At 41.9% G+C, this 20,446-nt stretch overlaps 1 protein-coding gene across 1 annotated transcript in view; it reads left to right on the forward strand.

Moving 5' to 3' along the window:
- The window catches only part of LOC120986020 (protein phosphatase 1 regulatory inhibitor subunit PPP1R7 homolog), a 133,758-nt gene extending 113,575 nt beyond the window's left edge, over positions 1-20,183 (forward strand). Inside the window, exon 10 of the mRNA XM_040414299.1 lies at positions 20,061-20,183. Within this exon, the coding sequence (XP_040270233.1) occupies positions 20,061-20,126 (66 nt within the window). The 3' untranslated portion in view covers positions 20,127-20,183. The remainder of the gene's footprint in view (positions 1-20,060) is intronic.
- The last annotated feature ends 263 nt before the right edge of the window (positions 20,184-20,446 follow it).

Consider the following 20,446-nt stretch of genomic DNA (forward strand, 5'->3'; position numbering starts at 1 on the left):
ATCACCCACAATGCCATGCATGCAGCCAATCAGCAGCCAGCCATCCCCTGTGATGTCACAGACCTATAAATAGTCTCAGCCATCTTGGATTCAGCAATTTTCCAGTGTGCTTAGTGCAGGGAGAGACGTCAGCAGGCGCTAGGGACAGTGCTAGGAAAGACTTCATTATGCTGAAAAAAACAATTTACAAGTTCAGGGAAAGATTATTCAAGCTGTAGGGAAAGGATAGGGAGGCATTATGTACACTATAAAAGGAGAACAGTGGGCATAGGAGAGTGTACAACCTGGGTAATAGGAGCAATCCTATTACACTATGCTGCACTAATTGGGGATCCAAATTGCAGTTATACTGCTGCTTTTAGGTTGTTTGCACTATGATACATCACTAATTCCAGCAAACCTTGCTTGTGGTGGGGTGCAAGTTCTCTGTGATACAGCCATTTATGGGATGTATTAATAGGAAAGATACGTACATCCTATTAGCCGTTCTGCATTGATTTTACATTGTTTTACTTTATTTTGGGGGGTGTATTAATAGGGGAAAAAAAGGGAAAAATATACAGTATGTCATAACTGCCGTTCAGCGGTGAAGTTACATTGTACTACAGACAGTTACGTGGTGTATTTAAAATATAAGTACGTCCCATTAGCCTTTCTGCGGTGAATTGTGATTATTATATTTCCTTTTTTGGGGTGTAGTAATAGGTAAAAGCATGCATCTTAATTGCCATTCTGCGGTGAATTGTATATGTTATTTTTTTTAAGGGGGGGAGTTTATGAATCAGAAAAAAAAATATATGTCTTAATTGCCGAGCAGCGGTGATGTTCCCAATGGATTCCATATGGAAGCGCTCACTAGTCTTAATTGCTGTTCTGCTGTGAATTGTGATTCTTTTTAGTTTTTTTGGGGGGGAGTTCATTAATCATAAAAAAAAAATGTCTTAATTGCCGTTTACGTGCTGTATTAATAGGAAATATACGTGCGTCCCATTAGCCGTTCTGCGGTGAATTGTGATTGTTATATTAATTTTTTTGGGGTGTATTAATAGGAAAAAGAATGCGTCTTAATTGCCATTCTGCGGTGAATTGTGATTATTTTTTTTTTTGGGGAGGGAGTTTATTAATCCGAAAAAAATATATATGTCTTTATTGCCATTCAGCGGTGAAGTTCCCAATGGATTCCATATGAACGCGCTCACTAGTATTCGCTTTATAAGACTCACGGCAATTTCCCCCCCACTTTTGGGGGGAAAATGTGCATCTTTTAAAGCAAAAAATACGGTATATGTCTTAATTGCCGTTCAGCGATGAAGTTACATTGTACTACAGCCATTTATGTGGTGTATTAAAAGGAAATATACGTACAGTACGTCCCATTAGCCATTCTGTGGTGAATTGTGATAGTTATATTTTTTTTTTGGGGTGTATTAATAGGAAAAAGAATGTGTCTCAATTGCCATTCTGCAGTGAATTGTGATTGTTATTTTTTTTAGAGGGGGGGAGTTTATTAATCTGAAAAAAAAAAATTCTTAATTGCCATTCAGCAGTGAAGTTCCCAATGGATTCCATATGGAAGCGCTCACTAGTATTCGCTTTATAAGACGCGCGGCCATTTCCCCCCCCACTTTTGGGGGGGGGGAAAGTGTGTCTTATAAAGCAAAAAATACGGTATATGTCTTAATTGCCATTCAGCGGTGAAGTTACATTGTACTCCAGCCATTTATGTGGTGTATTAAAAGGAAATATACGTACGTCCCATTAGCCATTCCGCGGTCACTGGGCCACTCTGTGGTCTCCTCATGCTGCTGCCACCTCAACACTATGTCACTGGGCCACTCTGTGGTCTCCTTATGCTGCTGCCACCTCCCCACTCTGTCATTGAGCCACTTTGTGGTCTCTTCATGCTGCTGCTACCTCACCACTCTGTCACTGGGCCACTCTGTGGACTTTTCATGCGGTTCCCACCCTCCCCACTCCATGACTGAGACACTATTTTGCCTTTTTGGCCTGGTTGACATCATCATTTATTTGACCCTTCTTCTGATCTGTCAGAAGGAAGGAAAAATGAGACGCACAACAGATCCTGTCTATGTAGCAGCTGAAAGGGCTGTATGACATGGTCCCTATTTTGCATCAGAATTGACTTATGATTTGGTAGCCAAAAAGCAGGAGTAGGTACAAAACACAGAAGACATGCAAAGATTCCATTCACGTGTCATCTCTGTTTTGGATCCACTCCTGTTTTAGTTTTTTTTGGGCTTTAGCAATACTGATAGATTACTGACCATATGCTGACCGAGTGAAGGCTGATGCTCAACACACAGGATCCATTTTTTGGGGGTTATTGTTCTGACGGATCAGAGGAAGGGCAAAATAATCAGTGACGTCAACACAAACTTACTGCTGACACCCTCTCCACTCTATGTGGAATCAGCAACAGTGTAAAAGGAGTGTGCTCTTTCACGCTATAGTAGGATCTTGGGCCTCTGCATGGTTCTTTATACGGCGCATACTGCGGATCCGCAATACACAGGCAACGGCCGTGTGCACCCCGCATCACGGATGCGGACCCATTCACTTGAATGGGTCCGCAAACCCAGAGATGTGGTGCGGAAAAACGGATCGGAACCCCACGAAAGCACTACGGAGTGCTTCCATGGTGTTTCTGGCCGTGCCTCCGCACCGCAAAAAGTAGTGCATGACTGGGTCTGCTATCCCTCCGTTCCGTTCCGCAAAAATATAGAGCATGTTCTATCTTTTTGTGGTGCGGAGGCACGGAACCCCAGAAAGCACTCCGTAGTGCTTCCGTAGTGTTCCGTTCCGCATCTCCGGATTTGCGGACCCTTTGAAATGAATGGGTCCGCATCCGTGATGCGGAATGACAACGGAACTGTGCCCGTTTATTGTCGTGTGAACGAGCCCTAAGGCTGGATTCACACAGGTTGTTGCTGGTGTTTTTCTGCAGGTTTGCATTTTAGTGCTGTTTTTGAGTACACCAATAACTCCAGTTTCAGATGTTAGCTGAAGATCTATGGTAAATATGAAACATAGGACACACAAGAGCTTTTTTGTTACTGCCATCTTTCTTCATTGAATGGCGTTTTTTTTTTGTCTTCTTTGTTTAAAAAAATGCAGCAAGCTGTAGCTCTTGACACTTTTCATGTGTTTTTATATCACCATGTCTATAGGGGAAAACGGCATGAAGAAAACACTAGTCAGCTAACACAAACTCAAAAAAATACACAAAATGTAAAAAACTCAGGTGGCGAGAAAAAACACGTGGTTATCCTGGCTTTTTTTTCACTAGTATTCATTCATTAACAAGTATAGCGTAGTTTGAAAGTTTGTGAACCCTTCTTAATATTCTATATTTCTGGATAAATTTGACTTAAAATCAGATTTTCACACAAATCCTATAGGAAAATACAGATAACCAAAATGAGTCAAAATATTTGACTCACATATGTGAGTGACATATGGTTCATTTTCCTCAATAAATATATATTCAAAGTTTAATATTTTTGACATTTGTTTGATTTGGTTATCTTTATCTACTTTTAGGACTGTGAAAATCTAATGTAGTTTTGGGTAAAATTTATGTAGAAACAGAAAATTTTGAAGGGTTCACAGAATTTCAAGCACCACTGTAAATCTGTCGTATGTACAGTCAGGTCTATAAATATTGGGACATCGACACAATTCTAACATTTTTGGCTCTATACACCACCACAATGGATTTGAAATGAAGCGAACAAGATGTGCTTTAACTGCAGACTGTCAGTTTTAATTTAAGGGTATTTACATCCAAATCAGGTGAACGGTGTAGGAATTACAACAGTTTGCATATGTGCCTCCCACTTGTTAAGGGACCAAAAGTAATGGAACAATTGGCTTCTCAGCTGTTCCATGGCCAGGTGTGTGTTATTCCCTCATTATCCCAATTACAATGAGCAGATAAAAGGTCCAGAGTTCATTTTAAGTGTGCTATTTGCATTTGGAATCTGTTGCTGTCAACTCTCAAGATGAGATCCAAAGAGTTGTCACTATCAGTGAAGCAAGCCATCATTAGGCTGAAAAAACAAAATAAACCCATCAGAGAGATAGCAAAATCATTAGGCGTGGCCAAAACAACTGTTTAGAACATTCTTAAAAAGAAGGAATGCACTGGTGAGCTCAGCAACACCAAAAGACCCGGAAGACCACGGAAAACAACTGTGGTGGATGACTGAAAAATTCTTTCCCTGGTGAAGAAAACACCCTTCACAACAGTTGGCCAGATCAAGAACACTGTCGAGGAGGTAGGTGTATGTGTGTCAAAGTCAACAATCAAGAGAAGACTTCACCAGAGTGAATACAGAGGGTTCACAACAAGATGTAAACCATTGGTGAGCCTCAAAAACAGGAAGGCCAGATTAGAGTTTGCCAAACGACATCTAAAAAAGCCTTCACAGTTCTGGAACAACATCCTATGGACAGATGAGACCAAGATCAACTTGTACCAGAGTGATGGGAAGAGAAGAGTATGGAGAAGGAAAGGAACTGCTGATGATCCTAAGCATACCACCTCTTCAGGGAAGCATGGTGGTGGCAGTGTCATGGCGTGAGCATGTATGGCTGCCAATGAAACTGGTTCTCTTGTATTTATTGATGATGCTTTCTGCAGAAGTGGTAGCTGCAAATACAGTGAAGGAGTTTAAGCATGCATGGGATAGGCATAAGGCCATCCTTCATATAAGATAGGGCCAGGGGCTCTCCATAGTATTCAGTATATTGGGCAGACTAGATGGGCCAAATGGTTCTTATCTGCCGACACATTCTATGTTTCTATGTTTCTATGTGACTGCTGACAAAAACCGCAGGATGAATTCTGAAGTGTTTCAGGCAATATTATCTGCTCATATTCAGCCAAATGCTTCAGAACTCATTGGACGGCGCTTCACAGTGCAGATGGACAATGACCCAAAGCATACTGCAAAAGCAACCAAAGAGTTTTTTAAGAGGAAGAAGTGGAATGTTATGCATCACCAGGGATGAAACCCAGCGTCTGGTGATGTCTATGAGTTCCAGACTTCAGGCTGTAATTGACTGCAAAGGATTTGCAACCAAGTATTAAAAAGTGAAAGTTTTATTTATGATTATTATTATGTCCCATTACTTCTGGTCCCGTAACAAGTGGGAGGCACATATGCAAACTGTTGTAATTCCTACACCGTTCACCTGATTTGGATGTAAATACCCTCGAATTAAAGCTGACAGTCTGCAGTTAAAGCACATCTTGTTTGTTTTATTTCAAATCCATTGTGGTGGTGTATAGAGCCAAAAATGTTAGCATTGTGTCGATGTCCCAATATTTATGGACCTGACTGTAGCTCTGAATCATACATTCACACAATATTATTATTATTTCTATACAACATTCATTTATGACACCACACGTGCGCTATATATGTGATCCACAATAATTTACCATGTATTGTGAAGTGGTGTTTCTGTGAAGTTTATTAGCCTGGACATAAACTGATAAAATATGAGTATTCATATTGCTTTGTCTGAGAAATGTCCTGATTGACATTATATCAGCTGCTACATACCATTCATGATTTTGTTCCATATAAATCAACGAGGTTTGGGACTTGAATAAACACGATATTAGATGTACATTTTTGTTCTGGTACTTATGATGTATATAATGCAATGTTTGATGCAAATAAAAGAGGACATCTGTTGACCTGACCCTTGACCCTTGATTATTACAGGGTAGCAGAATTTATTGTTTAGGTCACAAAGGTGAATGTCAGCGAATTACACTTCTCACAGTCATTGCAAGCACCTGACATATGCAAGCTTCATTTATGCTGTTGTAGGCTTTCACAATGTAACCGATTTTATGTTTAAAAACATAATGAAAATGTATTGTTATTATTTTCTACAAAAAGTTAAGATAAAGTGGTTGTCTGAGTTAAATAAGAACTTGGGAAGCCCCTGTACATGGCATAAAATAGCAAAAGAAGCCATTCTTACCCCTCTTATCCCATGCTGCTTCCACCTCTGTGCTCCGATCCTCTCAGTCAATGTTTGTTTTCCTGGCTGCAGTAGTGACTTTCCATGCCCACAGGTTACTGCTGCAGCCAAACACTGGTGATGTCCCATACACTGCTGAGGCCAGTGATCGGCTGAATGGTCACCTTTGTGCATTGAATGTCACCACTGCAGACAGGAAGATAACGTCATCAGTGGAGAGAACTGGAGCACATGACGGAAGTGCCAGGGGAGGAAAATGGTAAGTATCTCTTCTTTTGTTAATTTAGCACATTTACAGGGGCTTCACATTTTTATTTAACTCAGACAAGCCCTTTAAATTGTTGTTTGAGACCTATAAGGCTGAGTTCACACGGGCGTTGCGGGAAAATGTGCGGTTGCATTGCGGGAACACCCGCGATTTTTCCGCGCGAGTGCAAAACATTGTAATGCGTTTTGCACTCGCGTGAGAAAAATCGCGCATGTTTGGTACCCAAACCCGAACTTCTTCACAGAAGTTCGGGCTTGGGATCGGTGTTCTGTAGATTGTATTATTTCCCCTTATAACATGGTTATAAGGGAAAATAATAGCATTCTGAATACAGAATGCATAGTAAAACAGCGCTGGAGGGGTTAAAAAAAATAAAAATAATTTAACTCACCTTAGTCCACTTGACCGCGGCCCGGCATCTCCTTCTGTCTCCTTTGTTGAACAGGACCTGTGGGAGCATTAATTACAGGTAAAGGACCTTTGATGACGTCACTCCGGTCATCACATGATCCCTCACCATGGTAAAAGATCATGTGACGTACCATGACGACGTACCAAACGGATGCAACATGGACGTCACACGGATTTCATCCTTTTTTTTTGACGGTCAGTGTTTTGCGGACTGCAAATTACATTCTGTCATGTGCATGAGCCCTTAAAGGGTTATTTCCATCTTGGATATTGGGGGCATAGCGATGTCTGATAGGTGCAGGTCCCACCTCTAGGACACGCACCTAGACTTAGAACGGAGTTCGCAAAGTGCAAGAGTGCGCACCTCGCATGTGTGGTCGCCCTCCATTCATTTCTATAGGAGCGCCAAAAATAGCCAAGCAGCGCACTTGTCTATTTTCAGAAGTCCCATTGAAATGAATAGGAAGTGCATAGCGCAATCACGGCCACTGCTCCACTCGTTTATATGGGGCTTATGGAAATAGCCATTCTCAGCGCTCACATAGGAATAAATGGATGGTTTCCGTGTGGTGCACCCTTCCAGTACTTTGCGGGCTCTGTTCTAATTATAGGTGTGGATCCCAGAGGTGAGACATGCACTTATCAGACATTGGGGGCATATCCTAGCGATATGCCCGCAATGTCCAAGATGAAAATACTTCTTTAAATGTAAACAAGATACAGTCCCAGATTTACTAATCCTATAAATGGAGTAAGCTTAGACAGGCTATCTAGATTTGCACCATATTTATCACAGTGGCTCAGGATGCATGGTGCAGTGATTCTGTGGGAGATTGATACCAAAAAAAGAATTCTTTAATGCAGCTGATAACAAAAAGTATCAGATTAAAGAGTATATAAACTGTAAATCGATGGGAGTAATATATGCCATACTGTGTGGCTGTCCAAAAATTTATGTGGGTAAAACCACACAAGAACTCAGAAGGAGCATTTCTAAACACCTCAGCACTATTAATACTCTTAGTGATACACCCCTTGCAAGACACGTGCAAAACAAACATAATGGAAACATTCAGAGTTTAAAAGTATGGGGGATCCAAAAATTAAAACTAGGCCCAAGAATGGGCAATTTGTATAAAAGGCTACAGCAGGAGGAAGCCCGGTGGATATACCGCCTACATAGCCTAGCCCCGCACGGTCTAAATGAGGGATTCACTTATGCATCGTTCTTATGAAAGAGATTCCAAGAATACTTGTAAATTAATCAACAATGTAAGAATTAGACTATATATAGAACCTCATAGAATTGATAGGAGAGGCAGGAAATCAGGCACCTCAATAAATCTGCAATGTAACAAATGTATGATGCATCTCTATACTTAATAAACTGAGTTATGTGAGAGGGGCCCCCACAAACAGTTCCAATAATATTAATCAAACACAGGAAGCTATTAAAGAAATAAAAATAAAATATATAAATAAAAATAAAACAATACAATATACATACCTGGTGGGTGTTATGCGAGATGGAAGGCTGAAGGATCTTGATATCTATAAAATATAGCAAAAGGTGATGTAGAGTAAATAAGCACTATCCCGATCAGCGGGAACACACATTTAAAGATGAGCAATTATGGAAGACAATACATATTCAAAGTTAAATAAATATAGAAGATAGTAAATAGGAGCTTAATCACTCCCCTTAATAACATATAAAAGTAGAAGGACCTTACAGCCACACATGAGGCAAAAGTGAACAGGAAATGCAAAAATTGCATTTCTGCTCAGTAATCAAAAACAGAGTGGATTATTAACAAAACACAGTACACACTATAAGCAAGGGGTCCCGGTAAAATCGGATTTATTAGCACCTATGGGAGGAGGTTGGGTCATTAGGCCATTATAGGATGACAGGTCACAATCGAAATATAGGATCTAAAAGAGTAACAGCCCCGTCAAGTATTAGCATAACTTAGATCAATCCAAAAGTGCCTTAGCCATCAGTACATATATACATACAGACAGTAGTACGACATGCTGCTGTTTGGTGCAGATATGTGCAGGCACAACAAATCGCAACACCTAGTCGAAAATAATGCCACAATCATATATATTCACATATATTTATTCATGAAAAGCATTTAGATTGCAAAGCCAATAACAGGCGCCGCAGTCAAGCAGGAAAAATTACCCCAGCCCTAATGTAGGCGCATGAATGTTAGGAAGTATGGAGATTACAACCAAGCATCTCAATATGCCCAATAAAATGAGGGTATAAATGACTAGCAAATAATTTGGATGCAGGCGCATAACATAAGAAGAAGAAGAGAGGTATAGATCATTAAGCATTCAAGCATGCGAAATTAAAGCAAGATATAAGTGACCAGAAACAGGACCGGACGCAAGCGCTTTAAAAACCAGATAAGAGTGGAATCATTAAGGGCTCAGTAACCAAGTGCCTGAGCATGCCCAGTGACTAGATGGTACCAATGACCGGCACTAAGTCCGGACGCATGCGCATTGAGATCAGAAGAATAGTGGAATGAGTTATAAAGTCTTGTAGCATGCGCAAAGAACACAGTGCATGAATGATCGGCACTAAGTCCAGACGCAGGCGCCTTACCAGCAAACGAGAATGAAGTGTATCATCAGAGTGTTCGGGCATGCGTAATAAGGGAGAACCAGCGATTTCCACTATGTCTGTGCGCACGGACGGACGGCGCAGCTGAGTGTCGGTTAGTGGAGAGAGAGGTGGGAGGACCTAACCACCCAATACCTCATGTAACGCAAGCACTGATTGGCTGAAACACTATAGTGAATAGTAACAGAGATGCACATAGGCTAATGCAGTTATGACACTTACTGGGAGGTTTTAAAAGCCTGGTCCCGCCCCCAACACAATCACTGCCCATATACCTGAAGACGCCAAGTGTTTGGCGAAACATGTCGGGGGGCCGAGTGTGTTACATGTGATTTTAGCCAGTGAGTGCTATGCTGAGCAAGAAAGTATGACATGACTGTCAGTAACTTAGAGCACTAGGAGGACACTCGATATTTATAGGTAGCGCACTGTGGAACTAACAGTGCGCATTAAACTAACTGTGATAACTGTTACACAGTGACAGTAGAAACAACTAGGAAAAATAGCCAGGGTGCCCTCCAGTGGCTAAAAGCACATATAAATTACTTAATTACAATTGCAACAGTGCAGGCACCACTGACAATTTTAATGTGTGAGTTCTAGTTATCTTTTATGGGTAAATAATAAAAGCAAAATTTTAATATTGGTAATCCAGTAGCACGCGTCAACCTAGAGACAACCGATGGTCTTAGTGACCAATTGAAAAAATTCAGCGTATTGTGTCTCAACACGTGCTAGCGGGTCTTATGTAATTAAAGTGGTGCAGTGATAGACACTTTTGTCTAGCTCTATACCAGGAATGCCCAATCTGTGGCCCTCCAGCTGTTGCAAAACTACAACTCTCAGCATGCCTGGACAGCCTACAGCAGGTCACAATGGGAGTTGTAGTTTTGCCACAGCTGGAGGGCCGCAGGTTGAGCATCTCTGCTCTATACCAACTGTTGGCTGGCTTACATTGAGACAGAATTTTACCCCAAAGTTGTGGCACAAAAGGGCACATCTTATTCCATGCCCCCTGTACAATGAAGTATCTCCTCTTTCCAATAATCCCCGTCTCCTTTCAAGCAAATCAGAAAAAGTGTAAAAACTCTGCTTGTGCCAAAATCCACGATTTGTGCCATTTTTAAGGCAGATTTTAGGAGCAGCCACATTTTTCATTCTGGGCTTCAGAGCTCTAAAAATAAAACAACACTTTGGTGGATCAGATCCATTTCTTATGCATGGGGTTTGTTCTAACTATGGACTCCAATTCCTTGCTTGTTTTAGAGAGGCCTTGGATTTGGACATCCCCTTTCATGCGCTATTTTCTATGATCTATGATCCTGAATTTAACTATCACTGATTTAACTGATGACTGATGGCAATGTTGCCAACCTTCTCTACCTCATTGGTCTGCAAGAAGGAACTCCATCATCTATGACTCCTTCCTTTTTTTCTCAAGCTTGTGAACAAGGTAGTGGATTTCCCTAGAATACAGCAGTCTCATAGTTATGAGTCCTCTTTATTCACTGGGGAAGTGCTCCCCCTGCCTCCACACAAATTGCTACACAGTAGTCCGGCAGTCACTGTGAGGTGGGCAGGGGGCAGGGCTGGTGCAAGGATTTTTGTCAACACAAGCGAATCTACATTTTGGTGCCCCCCCCCCCCCCCCCCCAATCATTTCACATTTCTGGCCCTCATGTTTCATGTCCATTTCTTGCCCTTCCCCCATCATTTCACATTTCTGCCCCTATTGATTCATGTCCATTTCTTGCCTCCCACCATCATTTCACATTTCTGCCCCTCATGATTCATGTGCATTTCTTTGCCCCCCCCCCATCATTTTACATTTCTGACCCTCATGATTCATGTCCATTTCTTGCCTCCCACCATCATTTCACATTTCTGACCCTCATGATTCATGTCCATCTCTTGCCCCCCCCCCATCATTTCACATTTCTGCCCCTCATGATTCATGTCGATTTCTTGCCCCCCCCATGTGTTAATATCATAGTGCCATCCTCTCCCCCTGCCCCCTAATGTGCCAGTATCAAGTGCCTCTCTCCTCCCCCCTCCATGTGCCAGTATCATGGCGCCAATAGCCCCCCTCCCCCTCCCCCCTCCCACTAAAGTAACAGTCCAGTATTTAAAAAAAACAAAAAACACACACTTTTATACTTACCTCCATGTCAGCGATGCGAAGCAGGCCTCTTCCGGCCTGTGTTCCCACCAGCCTCTAGTGTTGAAGATTTGGTGCTCGTGTTCTTATTTAGCCTGGGGGGGGGCCGGGCTGTGTGGCACACAGGCTCAGCGGGGCAAGTGTAAGTTAGCAAGTTAATTGTTTTCCGCCCCGGCGCTGCCCCCCCTTCTCTGCGCCGCTTGGGCTGCCTTATGATAGAGCCGACCCTGGCAGGTGGAGCAATACCAACACTGTATTCTTTGATTGCCCCTTTTAGGCAAATGTCACAATATGTTCTTGTCCTTGTATATGTATCGTCCAGTGTTCCTTTAACTGTGTTTGATTCTGAATTCCACTTACCTGACACTGGTACCAGTGTCTATCTGAGATGAACTGGTGCAGTACCTATCTAGGGAGCTGTGACTTTAGAACTGTAATCCTACTAATCGTCTCCACATTCATGAACTTCTATACATTTCTGGGGGATTCTTTCAGGGAAGACTTGTTGTGACCTCAGATAACTGCATTTGATCCTATAAAACTCTTTAGCACACACAGTACTACATATATGACATATCTGACTATAGCACTATGGAGAAACATATAAATGAGAATAGTGGTAATTGGCTTATAAAATATACATAATTTATAAATATTACAGCAGGTAAAAAAAAAACACATTGCACTTTTTTTTACCCTTTTGTCACCTTAACATCTGTAAAGTCATAAAAGAGAAAAGGGAAGCAGTAAGAAATGTGCTGATAGAATGCAGTTTCCTTAATGTTCTAACTGACAGATACCAGGCAGTAGCTTAAGGTGCTTCTGTCTACTGAACCATAGTTGCTAACCTTATGCTGCTTTACAACAAGGCAATCAGTAGAATTTTTAACACTACATTTTCTACAGATGGGCTGCATGGTCTGTAGTAAATCTCTTAATATACATACATATGACGTATAAAAGTCAAACATGCATAGCAATAAGATATCAGTATATAATTTAGTATTAGAATGACCAAAGCAGCTCTTTTTGTCTAAAAATGACTGACTATAACACATGACAAGTATAGACAGAGGGCTTGTCTTATCAGGTCCAAAAGTGTATGCAGCCTAAGGCCCTACTGAAATAAAGGGAGTGCAGTATGATATATGATTATGCATTGCTTATCCAGCAGGCCTTGGGCATTTGTACGTTTTTCAAGAAATGCTTTATTCACTTGTTTGAGAAATACTGTAAAAATCTAGTATCCTGAGAACAGGCCATCAATATATTTTAATCCTGAATAATCCCTTTAAATATGCAGAGAAAAAGTGAGTCAACCTGACATAGTACATTTAAGATGGCCGTTGACATTAGATGTATGTTGGCTGAACCGGAAGATTTTAGTAAGACTGCCTGACCATTTAATGGACATGGTGGGCCTCCAAACTGTTCCCCCCCCGATGACAGATGTCAAGGAGACAATGATCAGGCATGTTGGAGATAATCTAATGTCAGAGGAATGTAGCAGTGCTCCTGCATCAGACAACCCAGGAGAGGGGAGTGGAGGATGGGAGGGGTAGTTTTTGCCCTGAGTTTTTGCCATGACTGAAGGGCACACCCTTTTCTTCCCTTGGTGCACAACCTGGTCTTGCCTGGTGGTGATTTCGGTGCCCTTGATATTAAGTTTTTTGGCAGGGTGCAAGGCAGGAGTTTACTGTAAATGCATTGGCTGTAAGATGGTAATGAAGTCAGCAACCAGGCCAGTTGGTATCAATAAATCTCTCTTTACTAAAGTGTAAAATAGGAGTAGTAGTACATCCAACAGTAACAAGGTGCAATTCAAAGTAACAGTGCAGTTGTTCCCCAATAGCAACATATGGACAGTAGCAGTGATGGAGGTTATAGTACTCCTTCTCTTTGTCTCTCTAAATTCTCTCTGCAGAACCTACGGCTAGCAATGAGGTTCTTGTTAAAGTGGAGCAGATTCCAGATATGCCTGTCCAAACCATTTCCAAGTGCATTAGCAATGTTCCCTCTCAGAACAGCAAAGTCTCTCTCTCTGCCATAAAGATGCACAATACATTGCTGTCTTGCTCCAATGCACAGCCTTGCAGATTCTGGACTTCTTCTTCCTGGAGCACTTTTGATTAAGTAGTTTTCTTGGCTGTAGATGTCACAGAGATGAAGGCTCCCTGAGCCTGGGCCTAGCTCTGAGGGACTTGTACAAGAAGATCCTCTCGCTTACTCAGCTATACGTTCACTCCCTTCTGACTGAACTAAGAAGGGGGTGGACCCAGGTCCACCTCCTAACAACTTAAATGGATGAGCCCTTGCTTGTCTATACAGTACTATTAGGTATACAAATTCAGTAAGCCTGATATAGCAATATAACATAACATTAGATTACCCTTTGCAGAGACCCTGTTCTGGGATACTGCCCCTCCTAATGGGAATGCCTGCTTGCTTGATGTCATGTATATGAGAGAATCAGGAGTGATAGTGATATCATATGTGTATGGCCAGCCTTAGAACCCTCATTCGTGTAATTCACCTCAATGTAAAACAATGTATTTAATATGTAGTACAATGTGTAGCCTTAAAGGGAATTTAAGAGGAACTTGTCAAATTGAACAGGTTGTCTGATTTGTAGGCAGCGTGTTATAGAGCTGACCAGATTTATATATATATAAACATTTGCTCTTCCTAGTGAGAGGCCCGACCAGTGATTGACATCTCTGTATGGCTTTGTATATAAGAGACCGCTGCCAGTCAGTCAGTAGGCAAGAAAGTCCTTCATGCAAGACTTTTCTCTCCAATATTTTTTGACAATTTCTATGATGGAGAGACCATAACCCAAGGGTAGGGCTACAAGGCAACACTAGTTTTCAGGGGCATCGCAGTGTAGCGGTGATCCCATAGAGTTGGATTTTTTGCAAATCGGGTTTGGAATTGCAGCACATATAAGACTCGTGTTGCGACTGCGAACCCCGATTTGCAAAAAAAACATCTCTTCTGGATTTTTTGCACTTCAGGGGTCGCAGTCACAGCATAAGTGCACCTCGCAATGTGAACCCTGTCATTTATATGGGATCACCGCTACACTGCTATGCCGGCCACTTCATCTGTCACGTGACCAGCCATACCCTAAGCCATGCTGAATCATTACCATACTGCCTGCATGTATACCATAACAGCTTCAGTGTAAAGCACTTCTGTGTTCATGGATTAAAACTTACTTATACTTCTGATTGTAACTAGAGAATGCAGAATGCAAATCTGCTTTTAGTTTTTAGTATGATAACACTGGAGTGAAGTTGGAGTTTTTCCAGGCCACGTCACCGTTTCTGATCTTCAGTCATAGAATTGCCTACGGCTGTGTTCACATCTGAAGCTTTGTCAGAAGCCTCTGTCATAGATTCAACTGTGTTTGACAGGAGAAGATAGCACTTCGTGCAGCTGTGCTTTTCCCATCAAAACAGCAAACCTCTGAGTGACAGTCATATGGGTCCATTGAGCTCCACCAGTGTCCATCGTGGGACAGATCTCGCACAGTGCAGCGGCATCTGGTGTAAACAGGAGCTGCCATGCTGATGCCATATATTGATGGATCGATTATCCTTATGTGTACAAATGTGTAGAAGTAAACAATGGCATTTGTGGAATGGCTCACTTTGAATATTGATTGTGCCCTGATGCTAAAGCTTTATGGGATTGCCAGTTTAACATGCGATTTGTAGCTCTGGTATGCTTTTAGGTAGCAAAGAAACAAGTGAACCCACTCACTTTCCATGTCCCTTTGCAATTGTACGCCCTGTATATGCAGTTATCATGGAAAAGGTACACAACGATGTCCCCCAGCTGGCATAATGCACACAGAGATATCTGAGATATAACATCACTGGGTAATAAACAGTAACAACAGTGCAAGGGATGTCAGTGGATGGATGACACAGTCATTTTGGTCACAGTAATCTCTATGCAGGGATAATGCACAAAATGATGTCAAAACCAGGAATAACAAGCAGTGGTGTCACAGTACATGGGAAATAAGCACTGCACAGTTCTTAGATAGGCTCAGTGCATTAGATAGGCTAATTTATTGTGCTGTGCAGGCAGTGGTAAAACAGATTACTGAGTTTAGTTTTAGTTTATCTTCCTTGTATATAGAGAATAGTAACTAAACCATGAAGAAAGATACATGCATTTCTCCACTTCATTATAGCTGCAGTACACACAACATACAGTACATGGTTTCCTAGTCACAGGTATTTGTAATTGATCATATGATAATGGGCTGCAATTGGTAACTATTATTCAGTGTAGTAATTAAGAATAGGCTGCATGCTTAGTCTATCCAACCTATCTGTCCTGTATTTTATAAAACAATATTTAACTTAATACAAACATAAAAGGAACAGATCCTTTCATAGATGCTGTTCATTTTCTGAGATGCACTTGTTAAGGACCTGCTATTTTTACATGATTAAAAAATACAGCATGACTCCATCCAATTTGTCATTTGTGATGTGAACAGATCTTTTTTTTTTTACGTTTTTTTAAACATTTTTAGTTAACACAATAAGATAAGAAAATTGTGAGTACTAAAGAAGATCCAAGATGATGTTACAGTCAAAGGTAGCTTAAGACTCACTCATACATACAAAATGCCTGAACGTTTGATAAAATAAAGCTCAAGACTTTGCAATAGCAAAGAAAAAGGAGAAGAAGGGAGAGGAAGGGAAAAGGGGGGGGGGGGGGGGGGGGGTTCACAACTTTTCCAAGAGTGAGGAAGTGAGGTAAGGGCACAGAGAAAATCAACCAGAGAATAATATGAGGCATGCTGCCACGTATGACTGGGTATGTCAGGTTACATCCCCCTGCCAGACCCGGTAAGGGGGCCATCTTTGTATGTTGTCCAAGGGAGCCAAAGTAATTCAGTTTTATATGCTTTGGGGGTGCTTCCCATCATTAGTGTCTCCATTCTGTTGATGTGGTCTACCTCAGAGATCCACTCCCTGACCAATAGAGGGATGGTAGATTTCCAATGCCTGGGTATCACTGTATGTACAGCTGCCAAGAAGTGGTACATGAGTCCCTTCTTCCCCACAAGAACAGACCAAAAGAGAATTAACAAGAGTGCTACTGAGGGGTAGGGATTAATTTAACACTGGAAACTTGACAATATATAGTGAAGATCACTTGTTACAATGGACAGTATATCCCCACCAAATATGTGTCATAGTGCCAACATCCATGCCATATCTCCAGCACAGGTCTGACACTGTAGGAAAATATTTATATAAAGTGTCAGGTCAGTGGTACCATCTTGAAAAGATCTTGTAATCTTTCTTCTGAGCTTGACATGCCACAGGTAGTTTATGAGCTCTGGTAAAGACCTTCTGCCACTCTGACCGATTCTCTCTCCCAAGCAGTGGTGAAAGAGCGAACCAGAGAAGCGGGCTTATTCAGGAGAAGACTGTAAGGAGAGGAGATAACATGTGAGGGCGGGGAAGAACTTTGCAGAAGGGATTCAAAGTTTAGTGTAAACAAAAAATAGGATGGTAGCAGGCGTGCCAGTTTCGATAAATCCTACTGTATGTGAGCACATTTAGTAAAGCTGTACTCCAGTCTTTTCTGGTGTACAAAAGTAGCAAATTTTTACACAAGCAGCATTTTGCACAAAAATGTGCAATTTTTCAAAGATTTTCCATTGCTCAATGCACTTTTAAATAAAGTGGGTGGAGCTTAATAGAAGGGCCTTTTCTGCCCATATATATAAATACAGCATAAACTAAGTCACAAAACTGGCAAAAATTATGACTGAAATCCAGCTCCTAGCTGGCATAGATTTTAGTTTCTGATGCATGGATAACACATAAAGTGCGACACATTTATTAAGAGATGCATCCTACACCAGCGGTACTCTTATTAAGCACGGTGTGATAGTACATGTAAGGGCTCATGCACTCCCCCTCATCATGTATTCACTTGAATGGGTCCGCAATCCGGGAGATGCGGTGCGGAACGGAAGCACGGATTGGAAGCCCACGGAAGCACTACGGAGTGCTTCTGTGGTGTTTCTGTCCGTGCCTCCGCACTGCAAAATAAAAAGATTAAAAAAAAACGACTGATTGAATGATTGATAAAAAGGCAGAGTTTACCCATTTCAGTTTCTTGATGTGGTTCTTGAAACCAAAGCCAGTAGTGGATGATAAACTGAGGACACATATAGAAAAGGCTGAGTCTACTCCTCTTTTTGAATCCACGACTAGTTTTGGCTGAAAAACATCAAGAAACCTGAAAGTGTAAACCCAGCCTTAGGATAGAATGAGATCTGCACACCCTTTTTTTCAAGCTTGGGTGCTCATAGAGGACCGTGGTCAATGTATATCTCAAAATAATCTATGGCACACCAAAGATTTGTCTTGCAAAGTGTTGTTTTTAATACATCTTGTATATCGATACATAATCAGTTGTCATCCAGATATAGAGATTAGATAAGTAAATTATTGGCTGTATAGAAAAGTCCCAACGTTTCGGTCAAAACTGACCTTTTTCAAGGGATCTGTTGCCGGTGCATAATGGAGGCAGTCTGGATGTGAACATCTCTAATCTCTATATCTGGATGACAACTGATTATGTAACGATATACAAGATGTATTAAAAACAACACTTTGCAAGACAAATCTTTGGTGTGCCATAGATTATTTTGAGATAAACCCAGCCTTAGGCCTCATGCACACGAACGTAGTTTTGGTCCGCATCCGAGCCGCAGTTTTGGTGGCCCGGATGTGGACCCATTCACTTCAATGGGGCCGCAAAAGATGCGGACAGCACTCCGTGTGCTGTCCTCATCTATTGCTCCGTTCCGTGGCCCTGCAAAAAAAATATAACCTGTCCTATTCTTGTCCGCGCTTTGCGTACAAGAATAGGCAGTTATATTAAAGGCTGTCCTTGCCGTTCCGCAAATTGCGTAACGCACACACGGACGCCATCCGTGTTTTGCGGATCCGCGATTTGCGGACCGCAAAACACACAGCGGTCGTGTGCATGTAGCCTTACATTGATACTATTTAAAGCATCAGTTGTCCAATCAGCTTTTGAATCATGTCTGAAAAAAACCCACAAAAGAAATATTAAACATCAAAAATCAGCACCTATTGTGTGGCCACTTAATTGCAGATTTAGAAGGATACAAGAGTATACAGAAGAGACTCATGTCACCATTATAAGAACATGCAATTAAAAGGGTATTCAAGGCAAAAGCATTTTGCTTGATGAGAGGGGGTCTAACCACTAGGGCCACCACAGATCACTAGAATACTCATGAAGCTGGGAGAAGGGGGGATTGGTGCCTTCCATTCTAGGGATCAACCTTTCTAGCATTTAGCACCAGTCCAGTGGATAGGTGATAAATGCTTGTTACTGGAATACCCCTTAATGGCTGTAATAATTAAACGTGGTGTCTTAGGCTATATTCACACAACTGTATGTGTTTTGCGTTCCGCAAATTGCGGATACACAAAACGCGGATACCGGCCGTGTGAATGTCTCCAGCCCTATGATAGAAATGCCTATTCTTGTCCGCAATCTTTTTTGCTCTATCTTTTTTGCATAGCCAATGGCAGGCGAGGATGGGGACGAGCCTCCATAGCGTCACCCGCGATGCTAGTGACGCTCGTCCCCGTCCCCGCCTGCCATTAGCTGCTCCCCCTCAACACCAGATGTTTTCATCCGTGTACAGGGAGAAGCAGCAGCGGTGCGGGGACCAGGAGCAGTGCAGGGAGCAGGGTAGGTATATTCCGTGTGAGGGGCCCTGCACATGGGGGGGCTGTTTATGATATCGGATAACCCCACAAGGAAAAATGGGGTTCACTGTTATATCTGGAAATAACAGTGAACCCCTTTTTCCTTGAAGGGGTTAAGGGATAAACAGCCCCTATATTTCCCTCCTGTGGCCATCGTGGTGGTATTACATGAAAGCTATTAATTTAACTATTCCATGTGAACATGTAATAAAGGTGTTTCTGAAATCGAGGACCCCCTTTATAATGTCTGTATGCCCTGATACAGATGTGGCAAATGTTATCATGACACAGCAAATTAAGTACACAGATCCAGCAAACTTTAAATTGACAATGAGCACAAACTCATGTTAAAGTTTGCTGCAACTGCTTATTTAACATGTTAAGTGTCAAGTTAAAGTTTGCCACATCTGTAGGTCAAATGGAAATACTTAATACCGTTATACTGGCCCACCTAAGCTTTTCTTAGAACAGGGATCAGCAACCTTTGGCACTCCAGCTGCTGTTAAACCACATGCATGCAAACATGCTTGGCTGTTCTAACTCCCACAGAAGTGAATGGAGCACTCTGGGAGTTGTAGTTTCAGAACAGCTGGAGTGCCAGAGGTTGCTGATCCCTGTCTTAGAAGGTAAATTTGGTTGGTTGTTATGGGCATTGAAATATGGTGTTAATCCTATTTGTGGGGCAAATGTCATGCAGATTATAAGAGTGCTATCAATAGAAATCAAATCCTGAAATGTGTTTAAAATATTTTTGTACCTTTTTTATTGCAGATTATCAAAGCAGCAGCTAGTCTTTTGTCACAAGCTCCGCCAGAGATTACAAGAGAGAGTTCATGATTCCTCTACGGTAGAAGAAATATGCCCCACCTCAAACATCATCTGCCATGAGACTACGGCCTCATGCACACGACCGTTGTTGTGTTCCGTGTCCGTTGTTCTGTTTTTCGTGATTTTCTGCGGACCCATTGACTTTCAATGGGTCCGTTGAAAACTCGGCTAATGCACCGTTTGTCATCCGCGTCCGTGATCCGTGGTTCCAGTCCGTCCAAAAAATATAACCTGTCCTATTTTTTCACGGAAAACGGTTCGCGGACCCATTCAAGTCAAAGGGACCGTGAAAAAACGCTGAGGCACACAAGATTGTCATCTGCGTCCGT

Source organism: Bufo bufo, chromosome 1 (genome assembly GCF_905171765.1).
Source record: "Bufo bufo chromosome 1, aBufBuf1.1, whole genome shotgun sequence".
Taxonomy (NCBI): domain Eukaryota; kingdom Metazoa; phylum Chordata; class Amphibia; order Anura; family Bufonidae; genus Bufo; species Bufo bufo.